The 26,326-nt window shown below is 52.0% G+C and overlaps 2 protein-coding genes across 5 annotated transcripts in view; both read left to right on the forward strand.

The window, feature by feature from the left end:
- Positions 1-6,909, forward strand: part of Col23a1 (collagen type XXIII alpha 1 chain) — a 195,672-nt gene extending 188,763 nt beyond the window's left edge. The window contains exons 24-28 of the mRNA XM_042688925.1: positions 80-106; positions 2,244-2,297; positions 2,487-2,573; positions 4,697-4,735; positions 5,032-6,909. Coding sequence (XP_042544859.1) covers positions 80-106; positions 2,244-2,297; positions 2,487-2,573; positions 4,697-4,735; positions 5,032-5,034 — 210 coding nt within the window. The 3' untranslated portion in view covers positions 5,035-6,909. The remainder of the gene's footprint in view (positions 1-79; positions 107-2,243; positions 2,298-2,486; positions 2,574-4,696; positions 4,736-5,031) is intronic.
- A 3,349-nt stretch (positions 6,910-10,258) lies between these two features.
- Phykpl (5-phosphohydroxy-L-lysine phospho-lyase) overlaps positions 10,259-26,326 on the forward strand; it is a 40,088-nt gene continuing 24,020 nt past the window's right edge. For 2 of the 4 annotated variants that reach the window (XR_006148768.1, XR_006148769.1), the window contains exons 1-11: positions 10,259-10,366; positions 10,971-11,089; positions 12,228-12,387; positions 14,902-14,976; positions 15,977-16,064; positions 16,141-16,257; positions 17,542-17,624; positions 17,903-18,128; positions 24,453-24,607; positions 25,156-25,245; positions 25,760-26,071. Coding sequence is in view for 2 of the 4 variants with exons in the window: in XM_042688873.1 (XP_042544807.1) it covers positions 10,308-10,366; positions 10,971-11,089; positions 12,228-12,387; positions 14,902-14,976; positions 15,977-16,064; positions 16,141-16,257; positions 17,542-17,624; positions 17,903-18,128; positions 24,453-24,607; positions 25,156-25,245; positions 25,760-25,890 (1,303 nt within the window). In the remaining 2 variants the exon portion in view is untranslated. The remainder of the gene's footprint in view (positions 10,367-10,970; positions 11,090-12,227; positions 12,388-14,901; positions 14,977-15,976; positions 16,065-16,140; positions 16,258-17,541; positions 17,625-17,902; positions 18,129-24,452; positions 24,608-25,155; positions 25,246-25,759; positions 26,072-26,326) is intronic. The other 2 variants (XM_042688873.1, XM_042688872.1) reach the window with 1 other exon arrangement.

Genomic DNA, 26,326 nt, shown 5'->3' on the forward strand with positions numbered 1-26,326 from the left:
GACTGGTCTCCCCAGAAGCTGTGCTCCCAGAACCCCCTCCCAGCTCCTCACACTCCCCCTCTCCTATGTCTCTCCTCAGGGCAGACCTGGGGAGCCCGGACTCGATGTAAGTAACTGGACACCTTCTGTGTGTGTGTCCTCTGCCCCCATTGCCCATGTAGAACCCAATCTGTGACCCCCATCCCCCAGGACACAGACTAGAGCAAGTGTTCTGGGATGGATGATGGAGGACAAATAGATGGATGGATGGATGGATGGATGGATGGATGGATGGATGGATGGATGGATGGATGGATAAGTGAATGGGTGGGATGATGGATTGGTAAGTGAATGAATAAATAAGTGGATGGATAATGGATGGACACGCAAATGGATGATGATGGGTGACAGATGAATGATGGATGGATGCTGAATGAATGATGGAAGATGGATGGATAGACGATGGATGATGCATGGGTGGCTGATGGATGGTACATGGTGGGTGGATGAGTGAATGGAAAAGTGAACAGATGGATGTTGGATGGATGAATGGATGACATCTTGCAGTAGGGAGCTGGGGAGAGCAATGGGGGGCCCGTTGCAGCCTCCAGCTAGGGCGGTATTGTGGGAAAGAGAGCAAAGGAAGCTTGAGCCTGGTGTTGATTCTATCAGGCATCCTTTGGTCTCAGAGCATAAACAAAACCTAGTTGCAACTAGTTTGAAATGACTCAGAACTGAAAAGTCTGGAGGTTCATCACATGCATCCAGGCCACTGTCCTGCCCACATTCCCCACCCCACCCCCTCCTGCCTCTGCTTCCCCTGGGTGGGGATCACTGGAGGGGAAGGAGAGCCAGCAGCTCCTCACCTGCATCTTGCAAAACCCAAATGCACAAAGGAAGAATGGTCCTGCTCTCCTGCTAGAAGAAAGCCTTTGGCTGTCTTTGATCAACACTGGGCCATAGGAATACTGTCTTCATTGACCAGGCTCCGTCCAGGGCAGGTCTTTGAGTGGAATCAGTGGGTTGTGGTGAGGGATGGTGGTTCCAGAACAATCTCATTGCTCTTGTGAGGGAAATGTGACCAGAGGTAAGGCTGCAGGAATTCTGGTGACTTCCCAGGACTTGAAAGCAAGAACATTACCTTGGAGAGCAAGTATGGGCCCAAAAGAGAATGCTGGTGGAGGTGCTTGCCTGGGAGGGCTGGGTTCCACCCATGACACAGCCCTGGAAAGCCACAACACGGAACCCCATCAGGGTCTGACCCAGGATGGGCTAAAGAATTTCCATGTGCCCGCTGCCCATGGCTCTTGCCTGTAATCCTAGCTACTCAGAAGGCTGAGATCTGGGGATTGCAGTTCAAAGCCAGCCCAGGCAGAAAAGTCCGTGAGACTCTTATCTCCAATTAACCACCAGAAAGCCAAAAGTGGACTGTGGTTCAAGTGATAGAGTGCCAGCCTTGAGCAAAAAAAGCTGAGGGAGAACACCCATGCCCTGAGTTCAAGTCCCAGGACTGGCATAAAATAAAGAAGAGGAGAAGGAGGAAGAAGAAGAGGAGGAGAGGAGAATGAGGAGGATGAGAAGGAGGAAGAGGAGGAGGAGGAGAAGGAGGAGGAAGAGAGTAGCCATCGCTACCTTGTAGGAGGCCTGGGTGCTCAGGGTGGCATCTCAAAGCCTTGTCCAGCAACTCTGCCTGGAAAGCCCCCTGGGCCTCTCCCCGCAGGACTCCATGCAGATCTCAACCTTGCTCCCAAGCTTCTTTTTACCCCCATTTTGATTTAAAAACCAGCCCTATCTCTACTACGCTGTGCCCTCATCAGCCCTCCATGCTCTACCCCAGTAGACACAAAGGCAGACCAGAACATGTCAGATCCATTTCTCTGTCCCCAGTGCCAGTCTGTCTCTGTCCCCAGCATCCCAGCTAGTGAGTGCTTAAGCATTTTGGTTAGTTATCTGGACAGACAGAGGAAAGGACAAATGAATGTTGTACCACACTGTTGTGCTTTTTTTTTCTTTTTTCTTTTTTTCCCCTGGCTAGCTTCAGACCATGATCCATGATCCTTCTCCCTACAACCTCCCACAGAGTGGGGATTATAGTGGTCACCCACCTGCCCAGATTATTGAGATGAGGTCTCCCTACATTTTTGCCCTGGCTGGCCTTAAACTGCAATCCTCCTGACCTCTGCCTCCCCAGTCACTGGGATTACAGGTATGAGCCACCGTGGCTGCCTCTCATTTTCAGGTTTAACCTTTAATCCTTTTGCCAGGGTTTCCCTGGACCCCGAGGAGAGAAAGGTGAACGAAGTGAACGTGGAGAGAAGGTGAGGGCCCTGGGGAAAGGGGAAGGGATGCAGGAGTGGGGGACAAGGAGAAGCCAGCAAAGAGAAGCTGGGGGCAGAGCGAGGATGGGCAAGCTAGGACAGGATTGAAGCTGGGGCTAGGGCTTTAGTGGCTACAAGAACTGAAGACTGGCAACCATGACTAACACACCATCCCTTCTTCTTGTGCAGGGGGAACGGGGTGTCCCCGGCCGGAAAGGAGTAAAGGGTCAGAAGGGAGAGCCGGGCCCTCCAGGCCTCGACCAGCCATGTCCTGTGGTAGGTGTCCAAACAGGACAGAGCCCCAAGCCACCACAGCCTTCATTTGTGACAGCGGCTCTCACTCTTCCCTGACCCAGCATCAGCCTGGCTGGAGGACGGAGCAATGTGTGGAGGTGGAGGCCCAGTCATGGGCAGAATCTGTTTGCTGGGGTCCCCCATTTACACAGTCTCAGAGCAACTCAAGTGGGCGCCTGTCTTGGGCCATTTTAGGCTAAGAGTAGAGAAGGGCCAGGCCAGGAGTGGAGCAGGCTTTACACGGCATTGTGGGTATTTTGGGGGGGGTGCCCTGGAAGGAGGCTGGGGGCTGGAAGGGAAGTTTGGCAGTCACAGACAAGTTGCTCTGCAGACAGAGCCTACAAGTCCCCCATCTCTGGCCATGGCTATCTGGATCTCAGAAAGGACTCTTACTCCCCTTCTCTCCTTCCCAGAAGTGTTGTTTCCCAGTCTAGGGAAGCCCACCGTCCTTTGTAATCCTGAAGTCCAGTCCTTTTCCTTCTCCCAGCTTACCTACTTTCCTACCCCCTTGTGATCAGCCTCAGTAGTCCCCCAGATCCAGTGCCTGGAACCTGCAGAGATCCATTGCTGCCTTCTAGAAGGCAGGGGGACTTACATGTCAGGCTCCTCCAGTGGAGCTCAGAAAAGATAAGGGAGAGGAGGGGAACATACAGGCGCTGGTGGCTCACACCTGCAATCCTAGCTACTCAGGAGGCTAAGATCTGAAGATGGCAGTTCAAAGCCAGCCTGAGCAGCAAAGTCCGTGAGACTCTTATCTCCAATGAACCACCAGAAAACAGAAAGTAGTGCTGAGACTCAGAGTGGTAGAATGCTCGCCTTGAGCACCAAAGCTCAAGGACAGTGCCCAGGCACTGAGTTCAAGGCCCACAACTAACCAAAAACAAAAAACCAAAAGTGGGTGTCTCCACTAAACTGTTCGTATTTATACCCAGCCACCCCAGCAGGGGCCTGGAGACTATGCAGGTGACCAGAGCCAAAGGTCTTATCAATCCTCTGGCCCCCAATGAAGCCCTAAATTTTAGCCCCTCTGTGTAAATGTGCCCCTCTCCTCCATACAAGAGAGGTGGTAACCCCAAAAGCCAATGAGAAAAAGCCACAAAAGGCAGAGATCGGTGCCCGCAAAAGCAGAGGCAGGCTGAGTATAGCACCAAACACCTGTAATCCCAGCCCTCAGGAGGCTAAGGTAGAGGCTTGGGAGTTCAAGGACCAGCCTGGGCTCCATAGCAAGACTATCTCAAAAAAGGCACGTAGAGTGGTCAGGAGGCTCTACAGATCTAGGTGTGGGATCGAGACTTTTCTGCAAGTCAGTGAGCTCTTGTCTTTGAAACAGGACCATCCTCGATGTGGAAACAAGAGAGGGGCCCCGGGCTCTCGGGGCTCAGCCCGGGGCAGCGGGCCCTGCCCTGCGGTATGCAGCCTGGCCTGCTGTGTGCCGTGTGTGCTGCACTGGGCCAGCGGGGCTGTTTGAGTGCTCCCAGCTCTGCCCCATCCTTCCTTGCTTCTGCCTGCCGGTCCATCCTGCCCCATGACCCCGCCCCCTCTTTGGTCTGCAGCCCGGGTCCCTGGTGTGCACGTGGGGGGGGGGGGGGCGATTATGTGTGTCTGTGCTTTGGAACAGAGTGGAGTGTTTTCTGCCCCCCTGTGAGCCCCACGATCATTTGCACTTTGTCCCCATCCACCTCCTCTCTCCAGGCTGCCTGAGGAAACCTATCTACCCCCCCTTGCCCATGTCTGATGGCTTTACTACCCCCCCCCCCCAGACTAGCCATCTTCCCATGCCCAGTGTCCCTCCCTGAGAACGGGAGCACCACCCCCATCCCCCATCTCAGCTGGAGAGAAGCCACCTCCAGAGCTGTTCCCATAACCCTGTGAGAGGCATCTGTGCCCAAGCCCTGCCTATTACATAACAGTGTCCTAGCCTTCCCTTTAGCAGTCAGAATGTGCTCAGTGCCCGAGGGGCCAGCGTGTCCCCCTGGTGGACAGAGGAGATGTCCACGCCTGCCTGGGTGGCAGCTGCCTGGCTGTACCTCCCTAGGACAGGCATGTGGGACGTGGAGAGGGGACCAGTCTCTGTGTTTGTCACAGAAACTTCCTTTCTTTTTCAGGGCCCTGATGGGCTGCCCGTACCTGGCTGCTGGCATAAGGTACCTTGCAGGGAAGAGTCTCAGGATGGGCCTGGAGGAGTGGGGGAGGAGGGAGGGACTCAAGGGTCTCACATGGCATCTGAGCCAGTCAGTGAAAAGCCAGCAGGGCTTCCTGAGTGCTCCGTGACTGACTCCGTCCCTGCTACCCTGTGAGTGGGTGAGGTAGGGTCACACCTGTCCCTGAGGAAATCAGCAAGGGGAGGGGATGCCAGAACAGGGTGGCCTGGAAAGAGGCAGAGGGCCACAGGGACCCATCTAGGCCTCTTGTCACCTTAAGTCTTTCCTCTTTTTTCCAGTGATCCTCAAGACACCGCTCACAACCTATATAGATCCGTGTGGCCTTTTTTTTTTTTTTTAAGTTTTGTAAAAAAATGAAACAGTAATATATTGATCTTCTTTCATGGGATGTGCCACCAGTGGCCTGTGACATTGAACTGTGTCACCCAGCCCCAAAGGATCAGCCCATAAAGCTGGCAGGAAAGCCGATGGCTAGTCTGGGGGGGGGACTGTGTACGTGAAGGGCTCCACCAGACTTGGCTCTCCCAGGAGACGAAGGTGAAGACGCCAGGCTCAGGCGAGGCTGGAAAGACCTAGTCAGGTTGGACCCTCCAGTTACCTGATTCGCAGACCCACAGCTGGCCCACTGCCCTGACAGTGCGGGCTCCCTCAAGTCCCAACATCCGGGTCACTTTGTATCCAGCAAGACTCACTTTGGTCAGGGGCAGCAGCTGCGCTGGCCTCTCCAGCCTCCAGACTCAGCCATAGCCAAGTGTACCCAGAACTCTGGGTTCACCGGGGCAGGACAAGACTCTCTCCCCAGCACTTGAGGAGGAGGCAAAAGCATCCTGAGAAGACCTACCTTTCCCCCTCCCCAAGCCCTGAATGCCTGGGGGCCTGTGTCCTGTACTCTTGAGAAAGGGCCATGAAGGCCATGACTGCGGGGGACCTAGCAATCCCTGAACATGGACGTGGACGGTCCTAGACTGCACTGGCTGCCACTTCCTGTCTCTGTCACCTCATCCAGGGCAGGGACAGGAAGGGACCTGGCCTGCCCTAAGAAGACATATCTGTGGTTTGGAGCTTGAGGTCTCATTGGCCCAGAACTCTGTGATCAGTCTGGTCGAAAGGGGATCCTGGATGCAGTGTACAGATCAGGCTGGTCCCTGCCTAAGCAGGAGGTCTGCTGCAGACACACACACACACACACACACACACACACACACACACACACACTGTGCCCTGACACACAGTCCCCCGCTTCCAACTCCGTCCAAACCCCTTCTCTCCGCTTTCTATGTAGGCTGTGTAGTAAACCACAAATATGTGTCCAGGCGGACCTGTCCTGGAAGTACCCTGGACACCCATGACTAAAGTTTCATCCTGGCTGTTGTGGGGTGCACAGAGGAAAGTAGGGGGACTTTGTAGGGCAGGGCCATGCCAGAAACCACAGGATGTCAGGGTAGAGGGGTCAGGACAGACACCAATGGGGATAGATAGGATAGAAGGATACAGGTTCAAGACCTGGTCCTGCCACATGCCAACAGAGCTCTCAGGCCAGTGACTTCCTGTCTGGGAGTCCCTGGGTAGTCCTCTCCTCTACTTTCCAGGGTGACCGCTGCATCTCAGACCACCTAACGCTTCTGGCTGTAAAAGCTTGCGCATTTCTGTTTCTCTTTCAGTTCTGGGGGTTCGTGGGCTCCATTGGGTGATTCTTGCTCAAACTCTCTCTCATCTGATGGTTAATGGTGGCTGTCAGCGAGGGCCCAGGTGTCCAGGATGCCTTGCTGTGGCCTTCCTGCAGCTCACACTTCCTCATAGCACGGTGGCCGGATTCCGATGTGAATGAACCAGGTAGAGCAAGTCAACGCCATGTCGCCTTTCACAGCCAAACCTCCAAAGTCATATGATACCACGTTCTGCCAGAGTTAGAAGCCTACCCCAGCCTAAGGGGTAATGTAAGGAGTGTCAACATCCCATTTAAAGGAGAAAATGTGGAATAGTAGATCTGATCTTGTAGTGGCCATCTTAGAAGATGCCATCTGCCCCTCCTGCACAAAATGGAACACAATGCTTAAAACCCAGACTGTGAGCTGGGTGGTCCATGCCTATAATTCCAGCTACTCAGGAGACTGAGTTCTAAAAAGAACCATGATTCAGAGCCAACCCAGACAGAAAAGTCCATAAGACTCTTCTCTCCAATTAGCTAGTAAAAAAGAAGAAGAAGAAGCAGAGGTGCGGCTCAAGTGGTAGAAACCCGCCACGAACAGAAAAAAAAGCCAAGCAATGGCAAAGGACCAGCATTCAAACCCCAATCCCAGGTCCACAGTAGCCTTCAGTTGACAATTCATTCTCCACCCAGGAACTTTTTGGTCCCCTCACCAGCTCTGTGAAGAATGGGGCCAATGTAGCATCACCACGGCCAGTTAACATATGGGAAAACTGAAGCTCAGAGAGGGTACTCACCTGGCCAGGGATGCACAGCCAGGGAAGAGGAGCAGGCCTAGGACAGGGCCAAAGCTCTTGGATGTGCTGTCTTTTCAAAAGCATTTGGCAGGGCATGACATCTGCTAAATGGCCCCAGGATAATGGGTGGCAAGCAGTGAGAGCTTCGTGGAGATAGAAGCCACATGTTTCTGGCTTCAGTCATCCAGAGAAGTCCCTTTCCTGTGTCCTGGTGACAGGATGTGGCCATTCTTGGCTCACTGCTGCCCTCCTGTGGTCTCAGGCCTGCAAACTTCAAAATTACAGCCATGCAGTCTTGATGAATTGAGTGTGGGGGTGAGAGGCTTTGGAAGAGTGATTTGTTCAAGGTTCTCAATCTGGGCCTGGAGGGCACTCTGACTCACAGGTGAGCCTCTGACCTCCATCCCCAGAGGAGGAGCTCTGTCCAAACCACCTCTTGCCGAAGAGAGATGCCACCCTGCTGTGGTCCGTGGCAGCTAAGCTAACCATTAGAGCCACTAATGAAAGCCAGCTTACCCAGGTAAGCTTCTTGCCCATCCCTACAGTACCACTAGATAGGCAAGCATGCTTTGGCTTGTCACTTGATTGGGGGAATACTCCTGGCATTCAGGGAGCAGGGTTGGGGCTAGCACGTATCTCAAATGCAAGGATGTCCAGTTGAAACCAGATTTCAAGGCCCAGAGTCCAGGAGTCCCAAGTTAGATCTAGCCATTCACCCTCATGTGCCAAATAAAGCAACATGGTGAAGGGCAGAAAAAGGAGATTTATTACATGGCAGCCATGGGAAGACAGCACTTGAGCTGTCTTCAGAGGTACAGATATTATTCTCAGGTTAAGAAGGCTTGGGGACCAGGGGGGAGAAAGGTATGCAGAGTTAAAACAGCCCCAAGTCATTAGCTCAGTCTTTGTCCTTGGAGGAGTTCAGGGAAAATTGTTACACTTTTTATTAGTAGAACCGAACAGAAATGAGGTTTTCTAAGTTTGGGGACTCTTTAAGATAAGAAGGTACTGCCTGTTGGAGGGCAGTTTGCCTTCTACACAAAGGTGCTTGTTTGAGTCTTCTAATTCAAAGGACCCAAGCAAAAGCACCTTTTGTCTGTTAATGCAATGATGCATCATAACACTGAGATTGCCTAAGAAACACTGGTCCCAGGTTCAAGTCTCACTCAGCCATTTACACCCGTTCTGTGCCTTCTTGGCCACTAATGTCACCTTGAAGGCCAGATATGAGATAACAGAGGTTTACTTAGCCGGAGACCAGAGACCAAAAGGAGTTTTGGGGTGGTTTTATCTGAGCAGCAACAAGGTGAAGCTATAGATAATCTGGACCCAGGATGTGACCCTACCTGGTCTGACTTCTATCTGTATCTCCTCTTAATCCTGGACATCCTAGGAGCGGTGGAGATGAGAGCTGGGCCTGGCTACACCCTTCCCATTGCTTATCCTCAACAGGAAGTGATATTTGAGTGCTCTGAGCTGACCCAGGCCATCTCTGTGGTCTGTGTCTCACCACCAAGGTGGACGGGCCAATATACTGAAAACACTGACTGGAATCCCACTCATGCATACATGAAGCTGGGGGTTGGCCCTCAGAAAAGGAGTATAGGCCACAAGCAATTAACCTTTCTTGGTTAATTTAGTAATGAGAGTCAAGTTCAAGTTCCACTGGGCATGACAGTTCCAAACACAACACTTTCCTGGGTTTGGGAAGCCACGTGGAAGTCCTTTGGATGAATGATGGTGATGTGAGAATGTACTTAACGCTACAGAATTGTACCCTCAAAAATGTTAAAATGGTAAATTTTGTAACATATTTTACCACAATAAAAAAAAATAAAAAGTGTAAGACACAAAGAATATTCTTTTTTTGGGGGGAGGGGTCCTGTCATGGGGCCTGAACTCTGGGCCTAAGCGCTGTCCCTCAACTCTTCACCTAAGGCGAGTGCTCTACCACTTGAGCCAGAGCACACTTCCAGCTTTTTTCTTGTGTGGTGCTGAGGAATCGAACCCAAGGCCTCATGCATGCAAGGCAAGCGCTCTATCACTGAGCCACCTTCCCAGCCCAAGAATAAATATTCTTTAATAACTGCTGAAAGCCAGGGCACTGATGATGGCTCACATAACTCTTCACTACTCAGGAAGCTACTCAAGAATAAGTCCAGGTGAGTCTTCCTTCCAATCAACCGCCAAAAGCCTGCTGGAAATGGAGCAGTGATCCAGCCTTGAACCTACAAACTTCAGGGACAGCACCTACACCTTGAGCTCAAGCCCCAGTACCAGCCCACCAAAAATGGAAGAACTTCTCTGAAACTATTAGTCCGAGTCAGAGGGGTAGTTCAGCTGCTCCTAATCTCAGAAATGTCCCAGTCAGAGGGGTGGTTCAGCTGCTCCTAATCTCAGAAATGTCCCCGTGAGGCCTAGTCTGACCAGAAAGTCAGGGCTGTTGTTGCCTGCCTGGAGGGGCAATTTAGGCTCTTATCTCTAGGTGTTTACCATTCCCCTAGGTTCCACCTCAGCCCAGAACAGTCCTTGTAACTCTCAGCTCCAGCGAAAAGGCTTGGGGTTGGTAAAGTGTCTGCAGGTGATCAAGATGCAGAGCTGGGGCCGATACGAAATGGAGGCTGGGAGGCCAAGCTTCTGGGTAACTTCTAGGCCCAGGTGAGGGAGGTGGAGACCCCTCCCCATTAGAGAGACCCGCAGACATTGGAGGAAAGAGGCCCCAGATGTTTCTGAGGCCAGGGCAAGGGGATGATCGGTAAGGGGTGGGGCTCCAACCCCGCTCTCCACACCCCACGAGTGGCAGAAGAACCCCAGAGGAGCGGGGACCCGCCCAGGGATGCAGGCCCCAGGGTTAAGGCGCATCTCCAGGGCGGGCCAAAGCCGCGGGGATGGGCGTGGCCAAAGCCGCGGGGATGGGCGTGGCCAACGCTGCGGGGATGGGCGTGGTCAGCGCTGCGGGGTGGGCGTGGCCAAAGCCGCTGGGTGGGCGTGGCCAGGCGTGGCATGGGCGGAGCCGGCCAGGGCGTGGGCGGGGATAAGATCCAGGCGCGCGCGCGCGCGGCGGGGTCTGGGATCTTCTTCGGCTCTGACTGACAGCCCGGGCGGCGCCATGGCCGCGGATCGGCGCGCCAAGACCGATACTCTGTCACTGCGACGGCGGCTCCTCAGGTACGGACCGCGGCGGGGGTGGCGCGTGGGGGCGCGGGAGGTGCACGCGCGCACACGCAGCCACGCACGAACACACGCGCGCGCGCGCGGAGGAGCCCGAGACTTCCCAGTCCCGCCTGGGCCCAGGCCGGGTGCGCCCGGGGCCCTCGATCCCGACTGCGGCCCCCCCTCCCTCCCCTCCGCGGCCTCTGCACCCCCTTTTTCTGAAGGAATGACCTTTGCCCCGCCGACCGCGCCCAGTGGCGGCCCTTCTGCTTGACCGGGGCCCGGCTGGAGGGTGGAAAGTTCAGACGAAGGGAGTGGGGGGCTGGGGGGGGGGGTCCTAGGCCCCGGAGGAGGGCCGCACGTAAGCCGGGCCCTGGGCCCCGCGACGGGGAAACTTGGGGCTGGCTTCCCCGCGGGCCGGTGGGCCACGGCTGGGCCCCTGGGCTGCTGGCCAGCGTTGTTGAGGGCTTTTCCTGTGGCGTGGGGAGACTGGTACCCTCAAACTTTTGTCCTTTCTAGTGAAGTGGTGGGTGGATGCCACGCTTGGGGGGCAGTGGGGGGGTGGGGGGGAGTAGAGAGGCTTCACATATGGCTGACAGCTCCTTGCTTGTCTCCACAGCTCTTCCTGCAGACTCTTTTTCCCTGAGGATCCTGTTAAGATCGTCCGAGGCCAAGGACAGTACTTGTATGACCAACAAGGGGCAGAATACATCGATTGCATCAACAATGTGGCTCACGGTCAGTATCGTTCCTCGGGCTGGCAGATATGCCTCAGACAGAGGAGGCCTCATCTGTCAATCTGGCCCCCAAGGTGGTGGTAGAGAAGTATGGTGTTGAACAGAGCCGTTATCCATGGGCAGAGGCCTAATCTGAAGTCTCCAAGCCATAGCTGTGCTAAACCAGGCAAGAGGCAAACCTAGATGTGTGGATCCCATTCCTTTGGGGTCACTGGAGCACCAACATGCCCTGGCCCCTGGCAGACCTTCAGCTCTATTGACTATTTCAAGTGATGAAGGAAGTTGACATGAGAATTCAGTCCTTTGCAACTGCCAGAGTTGAAAGGGAGATGCTATTTAGCGGGCACATTGGAGGCGGTTAAAGGGGAGGTTAAAAGCCAAGGCTCCAGGGTCAACCTCCCTGGCTTCCCATCCCTGCCCACCACTGACTGATCTGGAACAAGCTACTTAATTCTCTACACCTGTTTGCTCATTTGCTCATAAACAGGGTGCGCCTAACTGCTCACCTTCAGGTGCAAAGAATTAAATGTGTTAATTAGTGTAACAGTTTGAATGTGTCTGGCATTTGGTGCGTTCTCCACACACATTGCCAGTTACCATTATCCTTGGTTTCTTGATAATCAGGATTACCTCCAACCCCTACTGAATGGTGAAATCGAACCCACTGATGGTTATCGCTAGCCCTGCCTTGGTCAAGCAGAAGTGCTCCAGAAGGTTCCTTAAAGGCCTAGATTATTCTAGATAGGATTTCTGCCAGAGAAGTAGTTAAAGTGAAGGATAAAAGCCAGGGCTTGGTTTCTCACACCTATAATCCAAGCTACCTAAGAGTCTGAGATTCTGAGGATTGTAGTTCAAAGCCAGCCTAGGCAGGAAAGTCTTATCTCCAATTAACTACCAAAAAAAAAAAAAAATGGTGGTTACCTCAAGCCCAGAGAATCTTTTTGTTCCTCTGGAATCTCAGGAACTTTCTAGATCTTTTCTTTCTAGAACCATTGTTCTCCCCTCCCTCTGTCTTCAACTCTTCTCTTTCCACCTTTCCCTTCTGAATTGCATCTTCCCCTAGTGGGGTTTGCCTGTTGGGGCTGAGGGAGGCCTGCTGAGACTGGCTAAGTGGAGTTGGCCATGTGGCCCTTTTGCAGTCGGGCACTGCCACCCTGTTGTGGTTCAAGCCGCACATGACCAGAACCAGGTGCTCAACACCAACAGCCGCTTCCTGCATGACAACATCGTGGATTTTGCGCAGAGGCTGTCGGAGACGCTGCCGGAGAAGCTCTGTGTGTTTTATTTCCTGAATTCTGGGTAAGTGGACTGCTACCAGCCCCTAACGAGAGTGGGGCCTGGAGAAGAAGGTCACCCACATGGGCACAGCACAGGAAAACCAAACAAGCGCAGGCTTGGGGCAGAGGCTTGCATATATGCTGCATATGCTGATGCTTTTTCAGTCAAATCTAGTTTCCTTCTGTTAGCGAAGAACACCATCGCCAGCCGGGTGCTGGAGGCTCACGCCTATAATCCTAGCTACTCAGGAGGCTGAGACATGAAGATCATGATTCAAAGCCAGCCTGGGCAAGAAAGTACGTGAGACTCTTATCTCCAATTAACCACCAGAAAATTGGAAGTGGTGCTGTGGCTTACCATGGTAGAGCGCTAGCCTTGAGCTGAAGAGCTGAAGGACAGTGCCCAGGCCCAGAGTTCAAGCCCCACAACTGACCCCACCCACAAAAAAAAAAAAAAAAAACCACCACCATTGCCTCTCTTGCAGGATCATTGTAGAGGTTTCATGAGGTGATGTATTCCTTTAATTCTGCCTTCTGGATACAGCCTGAAGTTACTACTCTCAGGTTGAAACATCAAGTGATTCCACAAAGAAGTATAACATTACCAAGAGTGGTAATTTTCTGGAGAAGATTATGGGATATAAAGAGGCCTGAAGCAGCAAAGGACCTGATCTGTCCTGGGAGATGGAAAGGAGGATGTGGAACCGAGGCTTAGTTACTAGGAAGAAAGTAGTAGGGGAAAGAAGGGCGCTTCTGCTCCATTGGAGGAGTTCTGCTCAGCATTGGCCATCACACAGAAGCCTGTGCCAGGCACAGTGCTACAAAGGCAAGGTGTTTCTGCACATTGGAGGAGCCAGAGGAGGAAAGAATGTGAGCTGACACTGGAGAGGGACCCAGACAGCTTTATCAAACATTCCAGGAAATGGTAGGTAGTGGCATGTGAATTATGCTAAGGATCCTGGTCAACCATGCCATTATCTAATGCATCTAGCAGTTCCTTGAATGCTATCTTTTACTGTTAAGGAAGCATCAGTTCTTGGAAAGGTGCTGGCTAAGAGATATGGTGCCTGAACTGGAAGCTCCTGGGAAGAGCAGAAGGCTGTGCTGTGGAGTGCTTCCCCAACAGAGGAGATAGGGTCATTCCTATTGCTCTCTCCACAGGCTTGATCTGTGATTCCAGTGACTTCCCTCCCCACTAACACCCCTCTCCCCTGTACTGGGGTTTGAACTTGGGGTCCTTGAGTTCACCTGGCTTGCTTGCATGGCTGGCACTCAACTGCTTGAGCCATGACTCTAGCCTGGCTTTGTAGCACTAAGCCTGTGCACCCGCTGTTCTGTCTGGTGACTCCCAGAGATGAAATCTATCAGACTTTTCTGCCTGGGCTATCTTCAAACTGTTATCCTCCAGATCTCAGCTTCCAGAGGAGCTAGAATTATAGACCTGAGCCACTGGCATCCTGCCACTGGTGGCTTTATATAAAGGTGGCCAAATCCAGTGGCCCTATTGCTCCTTCACCTGTCAGCACGTGTGGCAGGCCTGCCATTCTCTGTGGTATGCTTTGCTTCCAGGATACCTGCTCTCACTTCAAGCTCTAGCCACTCTTCTGTCTGTTGGGCTGGTGCTAGGCCATTTTTCTCTAAGCCTTTCCCTTTGGGAGCGTACCCATTGCCTTGGAATTATCATCTATGTACTGGAAACTAGATTATTTTATTTTTTTGGCGGTCGTGGGGCTTGAACTCTGGGCTTGGGCGCTGTCCCTCAGCTCTTCAGCTCAAGGCGAGCGCTCTACCTCTTGAGCTAGAGCGCCACTTCCGGTTTTCTGGTGGTTTATTGGAGACAAGAGTCTCACGGTCTTTGAACCATGATCCTCAGATCTCAGCCTCCTGAGTAGCTAGGATTGCAGGCGTGAACCACCAGCGCCCAGCTTCTGGATAATTTTTATCATGGGCCTAGGTCCTCAAGACTCTAGGTCCTGAATGCCCATTTGACATGTGACAAACAGCTCCAGCTTGGCATGTCTATACATAATTCTGCTGAGACTGGAAGAAATTCAAGTTGAGGGCCATCTCTACTACATAGTGAGAACTTGCCTTTTAAAAAAAAAATCTCAGCTGGGTGCCGGTGGCTCACACCTATAATACTAGCTACTCAGGAGGCTGAGATCTGAGGATCATGGTTCAAAGCCAGCCCTGGCAGGAAAGACCGTGAGACTCTTGTCTCCAATAAACTACCAGAAAACCGGAAGTGGCGCTGTAGCTCAAGCGGCAGAGCGCTCGCCTTGAGCTGAAGAGCTGAGGGACAGAGCCCAGACCCAGAGTTCACATCTCAGCTTTTGTGCAAATCCCCTGGTCACATAGAAAGATAAACACTGTTTGGTCTTTCATGACTCAATAGAGTGTAAGTTTGGGGTGGGATATGATGTTTTCCCAATGAACAAGCAGAGGCTATCCTGAGACCCTTCTTGCTGGTGCAGAGGCTCCTCAAGCCTGGCAAAGCCCCCTGGGTGGCATTTCCTAACCACCTTTTCTGTTGTAGGTCAGAAGCCAATGACCTGGCCTTGCGACTGGCCCGCCAGTACACAGGACACCAGGATGTGGTGGTGTTAGACCAGTAAGTACAGCTCCTGGCTCTGCGGGCCCACGCTCCAGGCAATGCAGACTTGCTGGCAATCCCAGAGGCTCTGGCCTTAGGTGCCTTAGGCGCCTTAGGCCAGGAAGAGGAGCACCATGAGCCATTGGGAGCAGCATGACACACGTGACCTGGCCCCAGACACCATCTCAGAGGCCATCTTCAGCCACTGTTCTGGGCAGGGAGCACTGTGTAATGACAGATGCTGCTCCCAGGTGTCAACTATATTACCTGCAAAGGCCCTGGGACAGATTTAGAGCATACTAGTACCTTGGAGATTCATTATACCCCCGAAGGAGGCCTACTGCCTTCTGAGGCAGTCAACTCAGCAGGATGATTAGATGAGGCCAATGGGCCATCTTCATCCCTCCTCCCCCCATCCCCAGTTGTGGGGATTGAACTCAGGACCTGGGTGCTGTCCCTGAGCTTTTTCGCTAAAGGCTAGTGCTCTACCGCTTTGAACCACAGCACCACTTTCACTTTTTCTGGTTGTTAATTGGAGATAAAAATCTCATACTTTCCTGCCCAGGCTGGCTTTGAACCATGACCCTCAGATCTCAGCCTCCTGAGTAGCTAGGGTCAGGCATGAGCCATCAGCACCCAGTTCAGTGGGCCATCATTTTTTTTTTTTGGTCAGTGTGGGTCTGGGCGCTGTCCCTCAGCTCTTCAGCTCAAGGCTAGCGCTCTACCACTTGGGCCACAGCGCCACTTCCGGCTTTTTTTCTTTTTGCTTATATGGTGCTGAGGAATCGAACCTAGGGCCTCATGCATGCAAGGCAAGCGCTCTACTACTGAGCCAACATCCCAGCCCCGTCAGTGGGCCATCTTGCAGGAAATCTTCTAATACTCCAGGCCCAAAGCCTCACATAGCCCAATGGCTGACTCAGGGCCTGTGTTGTCTTCAGAGGTGGGTAGACAGTGCTCAGGACCATGACCAGGAGTACATGCCCGGTGGCCCTGAGCCTTGCCTTCTTCTCCACAGTGCTTATCATGGTCACTTGAGCTCCCTGATTGACATCAGTCCCTACAAGTTCCGAGACCTGGACGGCCAGAAGGAGTGGGTCCATGTGGTACGTACTGCCCACAGAAGCAACAGGTTGGTGCCGGCTCCCATGCAGGGATGACATGGTGGTGTCATTCTCTTAGGCACCTCTCCCAGACACCTACCGAGGCCCCTACCGAGAGGACCACCCCAACCCAGCAGAGGCCTATGCCACCGAGGTGAAGCGTGTGATCACCCGTGCTCAGGAGAAGGGTCGGGAGGTAACCACACCCATATCTGGCCACAGTGAATGGCACTGTACGGTGACAGATGCTGGGAACCCAGAGGAAGACCACAGGATGAGGCCTTGTTCTTTGGGCATCTAGTGGGGAAGGGAGGTTGCTTAGGTGCCCAGCAGTTTTGAGTACACTGGGGAGAGCATGGATGGAGGTGCAGCTAGATATCAGCTGTTAAGGGCTCCAAATAGCACCAGGCTTGGTGAGGCAGGGACCTTGGAGGAGGTGACCAGCTGACCCCAGTAGTGAGTGGAGTTAGTGTAGGCAGGGTGGGCCCAGGGGAGGATGGACCGCCTGAGCAGGGCAGACTGAGTGCAGGGCCAGGCTGAGCAGCTCAGGAAGCAGGTAAGACCTGAATGCAGGGGCTGGGGGTGGGAGTGCAAGCAGACCTGGCCCTCCAAGCGGTGTGCAGGACAGGGGTGAATGAGGCAGCCCAAGAGCAGGAATGCAGAGATCAGTGTGCTGCCTGGCTAAGGTGGACTATGGACAGGCAGAGGAGAGCAGTGCCCACCACCCTGACAGTAGAGGGGGCTGTTGTACGTAGGGTGGGTGCTCTCTGGAGACCTTGCTACAGGAGTGGCAGGCCAGATATGTCAAAGAAAGGCACGGGAGGCTGGCAGGCCAGGTTAGAAGAACCAAACCAGGGAAGCCTGGCCTGTAGGTTCAGATGCTCACTAGCCACATCTGTGGGACCAGTGAAGAATGGCGCCCTGCCGGACCGAGGCAGGGCAACATTTCCCCAACCCCCCAGCCTATCCCATGGCCCCGACATAGGCTCAGGAGCAGATTCAGGGCAGAACACAGCCAGGCAATCACTGCTCCACACAGCAAGAGGGCCAGAGACTTGAGGATGAGGTTAAGAGAGGGACAGCGGTGTGGGATTGAATGGCATCTGCTGAAGGCCACAGCAGAGACAGGCAGGTCTGCAGCCAGGTGGAGAAGCAGCTATGGGTTGAGAGATGTCACCGATGGGAGCCAGGCTGTGTGCTTGGCTGAGCAGATGAGGGATGGGATAGGTTGAGGATCTGGATGTTTCTGTCCCTGGCAAGAGGGGTGACAGACGTGTCACCAAGGAGAGTTGGGGAAAGGAACAGGCCTGGAGGGGAGGGGCGTGCCAAGTTCAAAGGGATGTGGGTGACCAGAAGATAAGGGTCACAATCCGTCAGGCCTGATGGGGGGCCCAAAGGAGGGGCCTCTGCTTAGGTAGCCGTGGGCACAGGCAGAACCCATGAGCTCCTGGTGGCACTCCTGACTCTGGTTTGTCCCCAGATTGCAGCCTTCTTCGCTGAGTCTCTGCCCAGTGTTGGTGGGCAGATCATCCCTCCTGCTGGCTACTTCCCCCGAGTGGCAGAGTGAGTTGGTGGCCTGGGTCTGCCCCAGGGAGGACAGGCTGTAATTGGGCTTCCCAAACTCTGTTCCAAATTCCAACCACAGTCTGGTCTGCTTGCCAGGACTCTTTGAAACAAAGCCTTTAAAATAATGTCTCCAAAAAGATCACCCATTTGTCTTTCCTCCTCCACCCTACTCCCACCCCCGGTATAACAGCTGGCAGGGCAAAGATTCAGAGCCCCAGAATCTCCCGTCTCCTGGTATAACCCCTCTAGCCACAGTTCCCTGACCTCCACCACAGGCACGTCCGCAGAGCCGGAGGGGTCTTCGTGGCAGACGAGATCCAGGTTGGCTTTGGCCGAGTGGGCAAGCACTTCTGGGCCTTCCAGCTGCAGGGGGAAGACTTTGTCCCTGACATTGTCACCATGGGCAAGTCCATTGGCAATGGCCACCCACTTGCATGTGTGGCCACCACCCAAGCTGTGGCGAGGGCATTTGAAGCCACCGGCGTGGAATACTTCAACACGGTAAGTAGTGGCTCCAGGGCAAGAGAGGGCTGTGGCTCTGCTTAGGTGCCTGTGATCAGCTGCTCCTAAGTCAATGAAGGCCATGGGCCAGCTCGGTGCCCAGCAAAGGAAAGCCACAACCAGGTCAGTTTCTCTTTTACTGTTACAAAACATTCTTAAAAACGATGGTCAGCCAAAAGCTGCCGCTAAGAGATTGTGTCTCATAAAATACTTAGAGAATGCAGAGCCCCTCTCCCTCCAGCAAGAAACTATGATGTGCCAGGCCCAATGGCAGGTACAGGGTTTCATTGCCCCAGTTCCACGCACATAAGTAATGTACTCCAATCAGTTCCCTCCCCATTGTTCTATATGTACTCTGGAGATTTTGTGGGGGAGGATCATCCACAGAGAGGTTTGACTACCTCACAGTGTGCACTGGGGTTAGGGTACCAGTGACTCCATTTCTGTTGAATGCCTTGAAGTGGTTCAGTGTTTTTCTGATTTGCTGCTGACAAGTTTTTCTGAGTCTGATCTGTACATGCAAGGTTTTTCTTCAGAGTAAAAAAGGTTAGGAACTGACCCTTAGGGAATTGCTAGGATACATGGTGGGTATGTAGCCTCAATTTAAGATGTTTCTTCCCTGCCCCCACCCCATTCTCCAAGTTGTGGGGCCTGAACTCTGGGCCTGAGCACTGTCCCTCAGCTGTTCAGCTCAAGGCTAGCGCTCTACCACTTGAGCCCCAGTGCCACTTCTGGCTTTTTTCTGCTTATGTGGTGCTAAGGAATCGAACCCAGGGCCACGTGCTTGCAAGGCAAGCACTCTACCATTGAGCCACCTTCCCAGCCCCTGTTCTGGTGCTTTTGATATGAGGTCTCACTATCTAGCCCAAGCTGGCCTCTAACTTGTGATCCTCCAAGTGCTGAGATTGCAGGTTTAAAACCACCACAGTCAGATTAGGTAAAAATCTTACCTCCAAATAGTAGTAGCTGTCTCCTTACACTGGGTGAGAGACTTCCTATAGTAGCTGAACACAAGTAGAACACTGGGCTTATTTGTTTGTCCAGTTAGTGCAACGTTTGTGGCTGGGGGTATAGTTCAGTGGCAGAGCATGTGCTTGGTATGCACAAAGTTCTGTGTTCGACCTACCGCCAGAAAATAAACATTCTATTGACTATCATTTCCAGTACTGAGGTCTGACCTCAAGACCTTGCACTTGCTTGGCTTCCTTGTTAAGCCTCCAGCTTGGCTTTTTGCTATTTTGTGGTATTTATTTTTGATGCCAGTACTAGGGCTTGAACTCAGGGCCTGGGCACTGAACTTTTTCACTCACGACTTATGCCATATAGCTCCACTTCTTGTTTTTTGGTGGTGAATTGGAGATGAGTCTCATGGACTTTCCTGCCTGAGCTGATTGTGAACTGGGATCCTCAGAGCTCAGTCTCCTGAGTTATAGCTAGAAATTCTAGGCATGAGCCCCCCAGCACCTGGCCTTGCTGGTTATTTTTGAGATGAAGTCTTAACAGCCTTTTCTGCCTTGTCTGGGTTCAAACTGAGATCTTCTAGATCTCTATGAATTTCCTGCTATTAAATAATTTTAACTATAAAAAGAAATTCAGTATTCACTCTTTTTTTGGGGGGGGGGGGGAGTCCGGTCGTGGGGGCCTGAACTCTGGGCCTGGGCGCTGTCCCTCAGCTCTTCAGCTCAAGGCTAGCGCTCTACCACTTGAGCCACAGCGCCACTTCCGGCTTTTTCTTCATTCTTTTTATGTATTGAATTTTTGCTCTTCTAATCTGTTAACAAGGAGTTTATGGGATTCTTGCCCACCCTCTTCCACAGTGCTGTGGATCAAACCAGTCTTTGCATACCCAGGACAAATCTGAGTGAGTTATTGTCATTTTACACAGTACTCTGCTTATATTTTACTTGTGTACTTGGCACCTGTTTTCTGAAGGAAAATGTAGCTAGAATTTTTCTTGTAACTTAAGGGTGTTTTTGTTATATATAATTTGTGTGTGCACCAAGACTTGGGCTTGAATCAGGGCCTGGCCACTGCTCCTTAGTTTTTTTATTCAAGGTTTGGCACTCTACCACTTGAGCCACAGCGCTACTTCCGGCTTTTTTCTTTTTGCTTATGTGGTGCTGAGGAATCGAACCCAGAGCCTCATGCATGCAAGACAAGCGCTCTACCACTGAGCCACCTTTCCAGTCCCAGCTAGTTAATTTTTGCTAGGTAAGAGTCTCAGACTCTTCTGCCTGGGCTGGCTTGAAATTTCAATCCTCAGATCTCAGCCTCCTGAGTCACTAGGATTACAGGAGCTACTACCACCACCTGTGTAATTTGAGTTTTGATATCTGGGTCCTACTGCCTTTATAAATGGAGTTGGGAAATATTCCCACCTTTCTTTTTATATAAAATTGAGATGATCTATTCTTTTGGTGGTACTAAGATTTGAAGTCAGGGCCTCATGCCTGCCAGCTAAGCATTCTGTCTCTTCAGCCATACCCCAGCCCATCTGTGGCTGAAGCTCAAATGCAGAGCCCTCTGAGCCTTGTGTTTTGTGGGAAGATACTTGGTTGCTGCTTCAATCTATGTGTTAGTTTGGGTCATTATAATAACCAAATACAAGGCAGCCCAAAAAACACTCCAGTTTATTTCTCATAATTCTGGAGGTTGCAAGTAGAAATGGCTGGGTTCTGGTTAAGGTTCTCTTCTAGGTTGCAGCCAACTGACTGCCCAGAATAGCCTCCACTTGGTGGAGAGAACCTGAAAAGCCCTCAGCTCTCACCACTGGCCAATCTCTGCCAGCTTAGGTTAGCAGCTATCCAGCAAGTGTGACAACTCTTAAAAGACCTACAACCAAGGCTGGGAAGGTGGCTCAGTGGTAGAGTGCTTGCCTCACATGCATGAGGCCCTGGGTTCAATTCCATAGCACCACATAGGCAAAAAAAAAAAAAAAAAAAAGCCGGAAGTGGTGCTGTGGCTCAAGTGGTAGGGCACTATCCTTGAGCTGAAGAGCTGAAGGACAGCACCCAGGCCCAGTTCAGCCCCGATGACTCACCAAAAGACCTACAACCAGTCACATCCTGGCCGTTTCTGATCCCACCTCAGCCTATGCTTGTCAAGGCAGCCACTGGCAAGAGCAAAGGGCTTGTCAGGCATCTCCTCTTCGTTCACAAGCAATGGCACAGTGAGCTTCCACACCTATGAGTGGCCCTATAGGTTAGGAACAGAACAGAGCTCCTGGAAGATGCCTTGTTCCTCACCCTGTTTATCCATTCACCACTTCTGCAAGTAACTTCAGTGCTAACCAAATGCCTGCCATAAATACTAGGCAGACCCAGAGAGCACACACAGCAGGTGAAATGGCGACCCGGGTCCTAGGTGTGAGTTTGGCAGGCATTTGAGTCTGCTGCCAGCCTTGGTCTCGCTGCCTGAGTCTGAAAACGGTTATGATGACTTTTGCCAGTATTATCATTTTTTATGAAAAAAAATTTGGTGGGTTGGTCATGAGGCTTGAACTCGGCCTGGGCGCTGTCCCTCAGCTTTTCAGCTCAAGGCTAACACTCTGCCACTTGAGCCACAGCGCCCCTTCCAGTTTTCAGGGTTAATCGGAGATAAGAATTTCATGGACTTTCTTGCCTGGGCTGGCTTTTGAACCAGGATCCTCAGATCTCAGCCTCCTGAGTAGCTAGGATTACAGGCATGAGGCAAAGACGTCTGGCTTTTATGATTTTTAATGCCAACAGATCTGTTGCCATTGTGCCTTCAACTATTTTCAACTGCTCTGTCTTCCAGAGCAGTCTTCCAACTGTTTTTATTTTGGGGTCAGTCGTGGGGTTTGAACTCTGGGCCTGAGCGCTGTCCCTCAGCTCTTCAGCTCAAGGCCAGCGCTCTACCACTTGAGCTACAGCACCACTTCCAGTTTTCTGGTGGTTTATTGGAGAGAAGTTTCACAGACTTACCTGCCCAGGCTGGCTTTGAACCATGATCCTCAGATCTCAGCCTCCTGAGTAGCTAGGATTACAGGCACGAGCCACCAGCGCCCGGCTCATATATCTGTTTTTATTGCACATTTTATATTGTTTACCTTTGCCTGGGAGTTTTCTGCCCTGCTCTGTTACTCAGGTGCGTCTATTCTGTATTTTCCCATCTGTTTCAACTAGCTTTCTGTGTTTCTGGCTTATATCACCAATATGGCCGCCTGTGGGACTGCTACCTTTCAGCTCCCAATAAAGCCAGCTACCTATCTTCTTTCCCTCACCCCCAGATCCCCCCTCCCTCACCCCGGTCGTTGGGCCTGGACTAGCTTTAACACTTGAGCCACAGTGCCACTTCTGGCCTTTTCTGTTTATGTGGTCCTGAGGAATCAAACCCAGAATCTCATGCATGCGAGGCAAGCACTCTTCCACTGAGCTACCTTCCCAGCCCGCCTTCTCCTTATTAAATGCTGTGCTTCAAGTGCCTTGCCCTTGAGCATATATATGGGTCACTGTCTATGCTGGACAGATCCCACTGAACCAAGAAATGAGCTAAGGTCACGAGGATCAGGACTCTAGGTGCTTAAGAGTGTAGGGCTGGATCACAAAGGCAAAATTGTTCTGTTGTAACTTACCCTAACACCACTGGGCTGCTACCCACCTCTAGCCAGTCACCACTGTATGTTAAACCTCAGAGTTCATCTGCTTCTGTGGTCCTCTGGGGTGACGGTGAGGGTGGGGGAGACATAGTGTTACTTAACCTGTACTTAGATTGCTGGATGTGGTGGTTCACACCTGTACTGTACTCTCAGCTTCTTGGAAGAATGAGGCGGACTGAAAATTTCAAGGACAGGGCTAGAAATGTGACTCAATGCTTGTGTGAGTGGGAGGCTAAGTTCAATCCCCAGTACTGGGGGAGGCAGGGCTCAAATGTGAAATAGAATTGGGGACCTGTGCGAAGATGGACAGTAGCAAATGTGGATGTAGAGCAGCTAGAATGTCAAATGCTAGTGGGAATATGGGAATATAACACAATCACCACTTTAGAACAGTGTGTCTACGAAGTCAAACATGTATCACATAACCCAATAGTTCTACCTGTTTCTAAGGTACTTTACCTGAGGATATGAGAATATAGGGTTTACAAATGGCTGTATATATTCATAGGTTTATTCACAGCAACCAAAAGAACAAACTCAAGGGTCCATTAACAGATGAATAAACAAAGGATGAATGTTCACAATGGAATATTGTACAACAGCGGACAAACTGAGTTTACAGTATGGATAAATTTCTCTAACCTGTTGCAGATGGGTTTTTACAAAAGGGCACCTATTCTACAGTTGGATTTCTATGGCCTCTATAGGAAAGGCAAAGCTGCAGTGAAAAAGCAAGCAGGCGGCTACCTGGGGCCAGTGAGGGTGAAAATATCTGGAAGCTCACTGTGGAGGAAGTTGTGCAGATCTGTACATTTGCCATAACAGTAAACTTCATATTTTATTTTTTGCTGGTCCTGGGGCTTGAACTTGGGGTCTGGGCTGTCCCTGAGCCTCTGTGCACAAGGCTTGCACTCTTACCACTTGAGCCACAGTGCCACCTCTGGCTAAACTTTAAATTTTGTGCCTGTTTGGTTTTGTGTTGTTTTGTTTTTGCCTGAACTCTGGGCCTGGGCGCTGTCCCTCAGCTCTTCAGCTAAAGGCTAGCTCTCTACCACTTGAGCCATAGCGCCACCTCTGGTTTTCTGGTGGTTTATTGGAGAGGAGTCTCATAGCCTTTCCTGCCCAGGCTGGTTTTGAACCATGATCCTCAGATCTCAGCCTCCTGAGTAGCTAGGATTACAGGTATGAGCCACCGTTTTTTTAATGCAGTTTGAAGAAAAAATTCCTATCTTGTTACTGACCCTCTGATCTGTAAAACAAAGTACTCCAGATAACTCAGAGAGAGGAGCCACCCATGCTGAGTGTAGCCAGATGTCAGAAATACAGGGTTGGGGCAATATCACTTACCAACTTTTAGAAACACCATGTTGACAGGCCAGTTGTGGCACCCAGGCACATAGCTTGTGGTTTGTATCCTTTTATCTTCCCTGAGTTTACCCAACAGCTGATTTGTACTACCACCAGTGATTTCTCTGGGGTGAGCTCTGGTGGTGTGGGCCTTTTGTTGGAAGTGAGGGGACCTGTCTTGTGTTCAGACACCACCTCTTCTCTAGTCTTCAACTTCCCTGCTGTACCCCTGGGTAGTCACATAGGGCCTGGGAGGATGGATGGTCTCGTGAGACTCGGGGACATTTGTGTGCCTGTTGCAGCCCTTGTGTGGTGACCCAGTGTGCTGAACATCTGACACGCCTTATTTCCTGGCTCAGTTTGGTGGCAGCCCTGTATCTTGCGCCGTGGGCCTGGCAGTCCTCGATGTTGTGGAGCAGCAGCAGCTCCAGGCTCATGCCTCCCACGTAGGCAGCTTCCTGATGGAGCTCCTCAGGCAGCAAAAAGCCAAGCATCCCATCATCGGGGACATTAGGTAAGGCTCTGGGGGCAGCAGCTAACCGATACCTGCCAGGACCCACTGCTTTTCTGTTTTACTGAGGTTTCAACTGTCAGGCTTGCTAGCCAGCCCTCCACCTCACTGTCCACTCTTTAGATAAGAGGAACTGAGAGGCTCTGCTGGCTCAGTCCTGTGATCCTTGCTACTCAAGAGACAAGAGATATGTTCAGTTTGAACCCAGCCCACACAGCGAAGTCCATGAGACTCTTCTAACTACCAAAAAAGCTGGAAGTGGAGCTGTTGGCCTTGATAGAAAAAATCCAGGGACAGTGCTCAGGCCCCAAGTTCAAGTCCAAGACTGGCAGCTTACACATAGTAGTCGGTTGTGACTCAACCTTAGCCAGCTGACCACCAGCCCCTATCCTGTACCCACACCTGGGGACCCCTTAGGAACTGATTTCACCCCACTTTCAGGGAGCAGAAGCCAAGGTGGTTTCCAGTGGGGGGGGGAGGGGGGCCTTGGTGAAAGAGAACAAGGGTTGCAGTCCCTCCATCATTGGCCTGAGATGTCCTCTCTCCTCCAGGGGCACTGGGCTCTTCGTGGGTGTAGATCTGGTCAGAGATGAAGCCACAAGAGCACCAGCAACTGAAGAGGCTGAATACCTGGTATCCAGGTATTGTCTTAAAGCACTCTGGGTTCCCAGCCTGGGGCAGTGAGTAGAGCAGCATGCCTCTGGCACCTTGGGCCTGAGGTTGAGGCAGCTGATGTGTGTGTGTGTGTGTGCCCAGTGAGTGGCAACCCTAACCCAGGGCAACTCCCTCTGCTGAGAACCCCCAACAGTCCAGCTCTCAGGTGCAGCCCTAGTGTAGTTTCATAGACAGAAAGTTGGAAACGTGGCTCTCCCGGAGGCACACTTGGGACAGTGGCCACAAGATGAAGGCTCTATTCTTTGCTCCCTGCCCTCAGACTTACACACAGAAAAACCGATGTCCTGCTAAAATCGTAAGCATGCATGCGTGGTCTTGTACTAATGCCCAAGCCTTCCTCATCTTCAGTGGTGTGATAGCCCTGTCAGCCCACAGCACCTTCTCCCAGAGAACTCTGGGATCCTGAATGGTCAGGTGGTACAAAGCTAGATCCCAGGCACTGACCACTCCCAGGCTGATCGTGGTACTCTGTCCTTACAGACTGAAGGAGAACTACATCTTGCTGAGCACTGACGGTCCCGGGAGGAATGTCCTAAAGTTTAAGCCCCCCATGTGCTTTAGTCTGGACAACGCACTTCAAGTGGTGACAAAGATGGATGCCATTCTGACAAGTGAGCTTGGAGCCTGAATGGCTATGTACATATCATCTAGAACCCAACCTGGGGCCAGAAAGCTGCATCCCCAGCATTGATCCAGAGGAGCCAGGGTGTCCTGGATAGTAGAAAAATTCAAGACCAAAGCTAACCTGGTCTTTGGGAGACAAGGTTCCCTAGAAGAAAAGTGGAAGCTCGGGTGTTCCAAACACCCTCAGATACTGAGCTGCTCCCCGCATTGCTAATATCTGGGAAGGACAGCCCCTGGTTTCTACCTAACTAGACATAGCTATGGACTGCGCTGGTAACGAGCAAAGTCCCTCATGGTGGAAGCAGAGCAAGCAGCACTCCTCGTCTCCAGGCTGCCTCATTGGTAACCAAAGCCCCGGGGTTTGGTCATATTTGCCTGGGACAGTGAAGGCTGACCTGCCATAGGACCTTGGGGTTTTTATAG

Source organism: Dipodomys spectabilis, unplaced genomic scaffold (assembly GCF_019054845.1).
Source record: "Dipodomys spectabilis isolate Male_0828 unplaced genomic scaffold, ASM1905484v1 ptg000119l, whole genome shotgun sequence".
NCBI lineage: Eukaryota > Metazoa > Chordata > Mammalia > Rodentia > Heteromyidae > Dipodomys > Dipodomys spectabilis.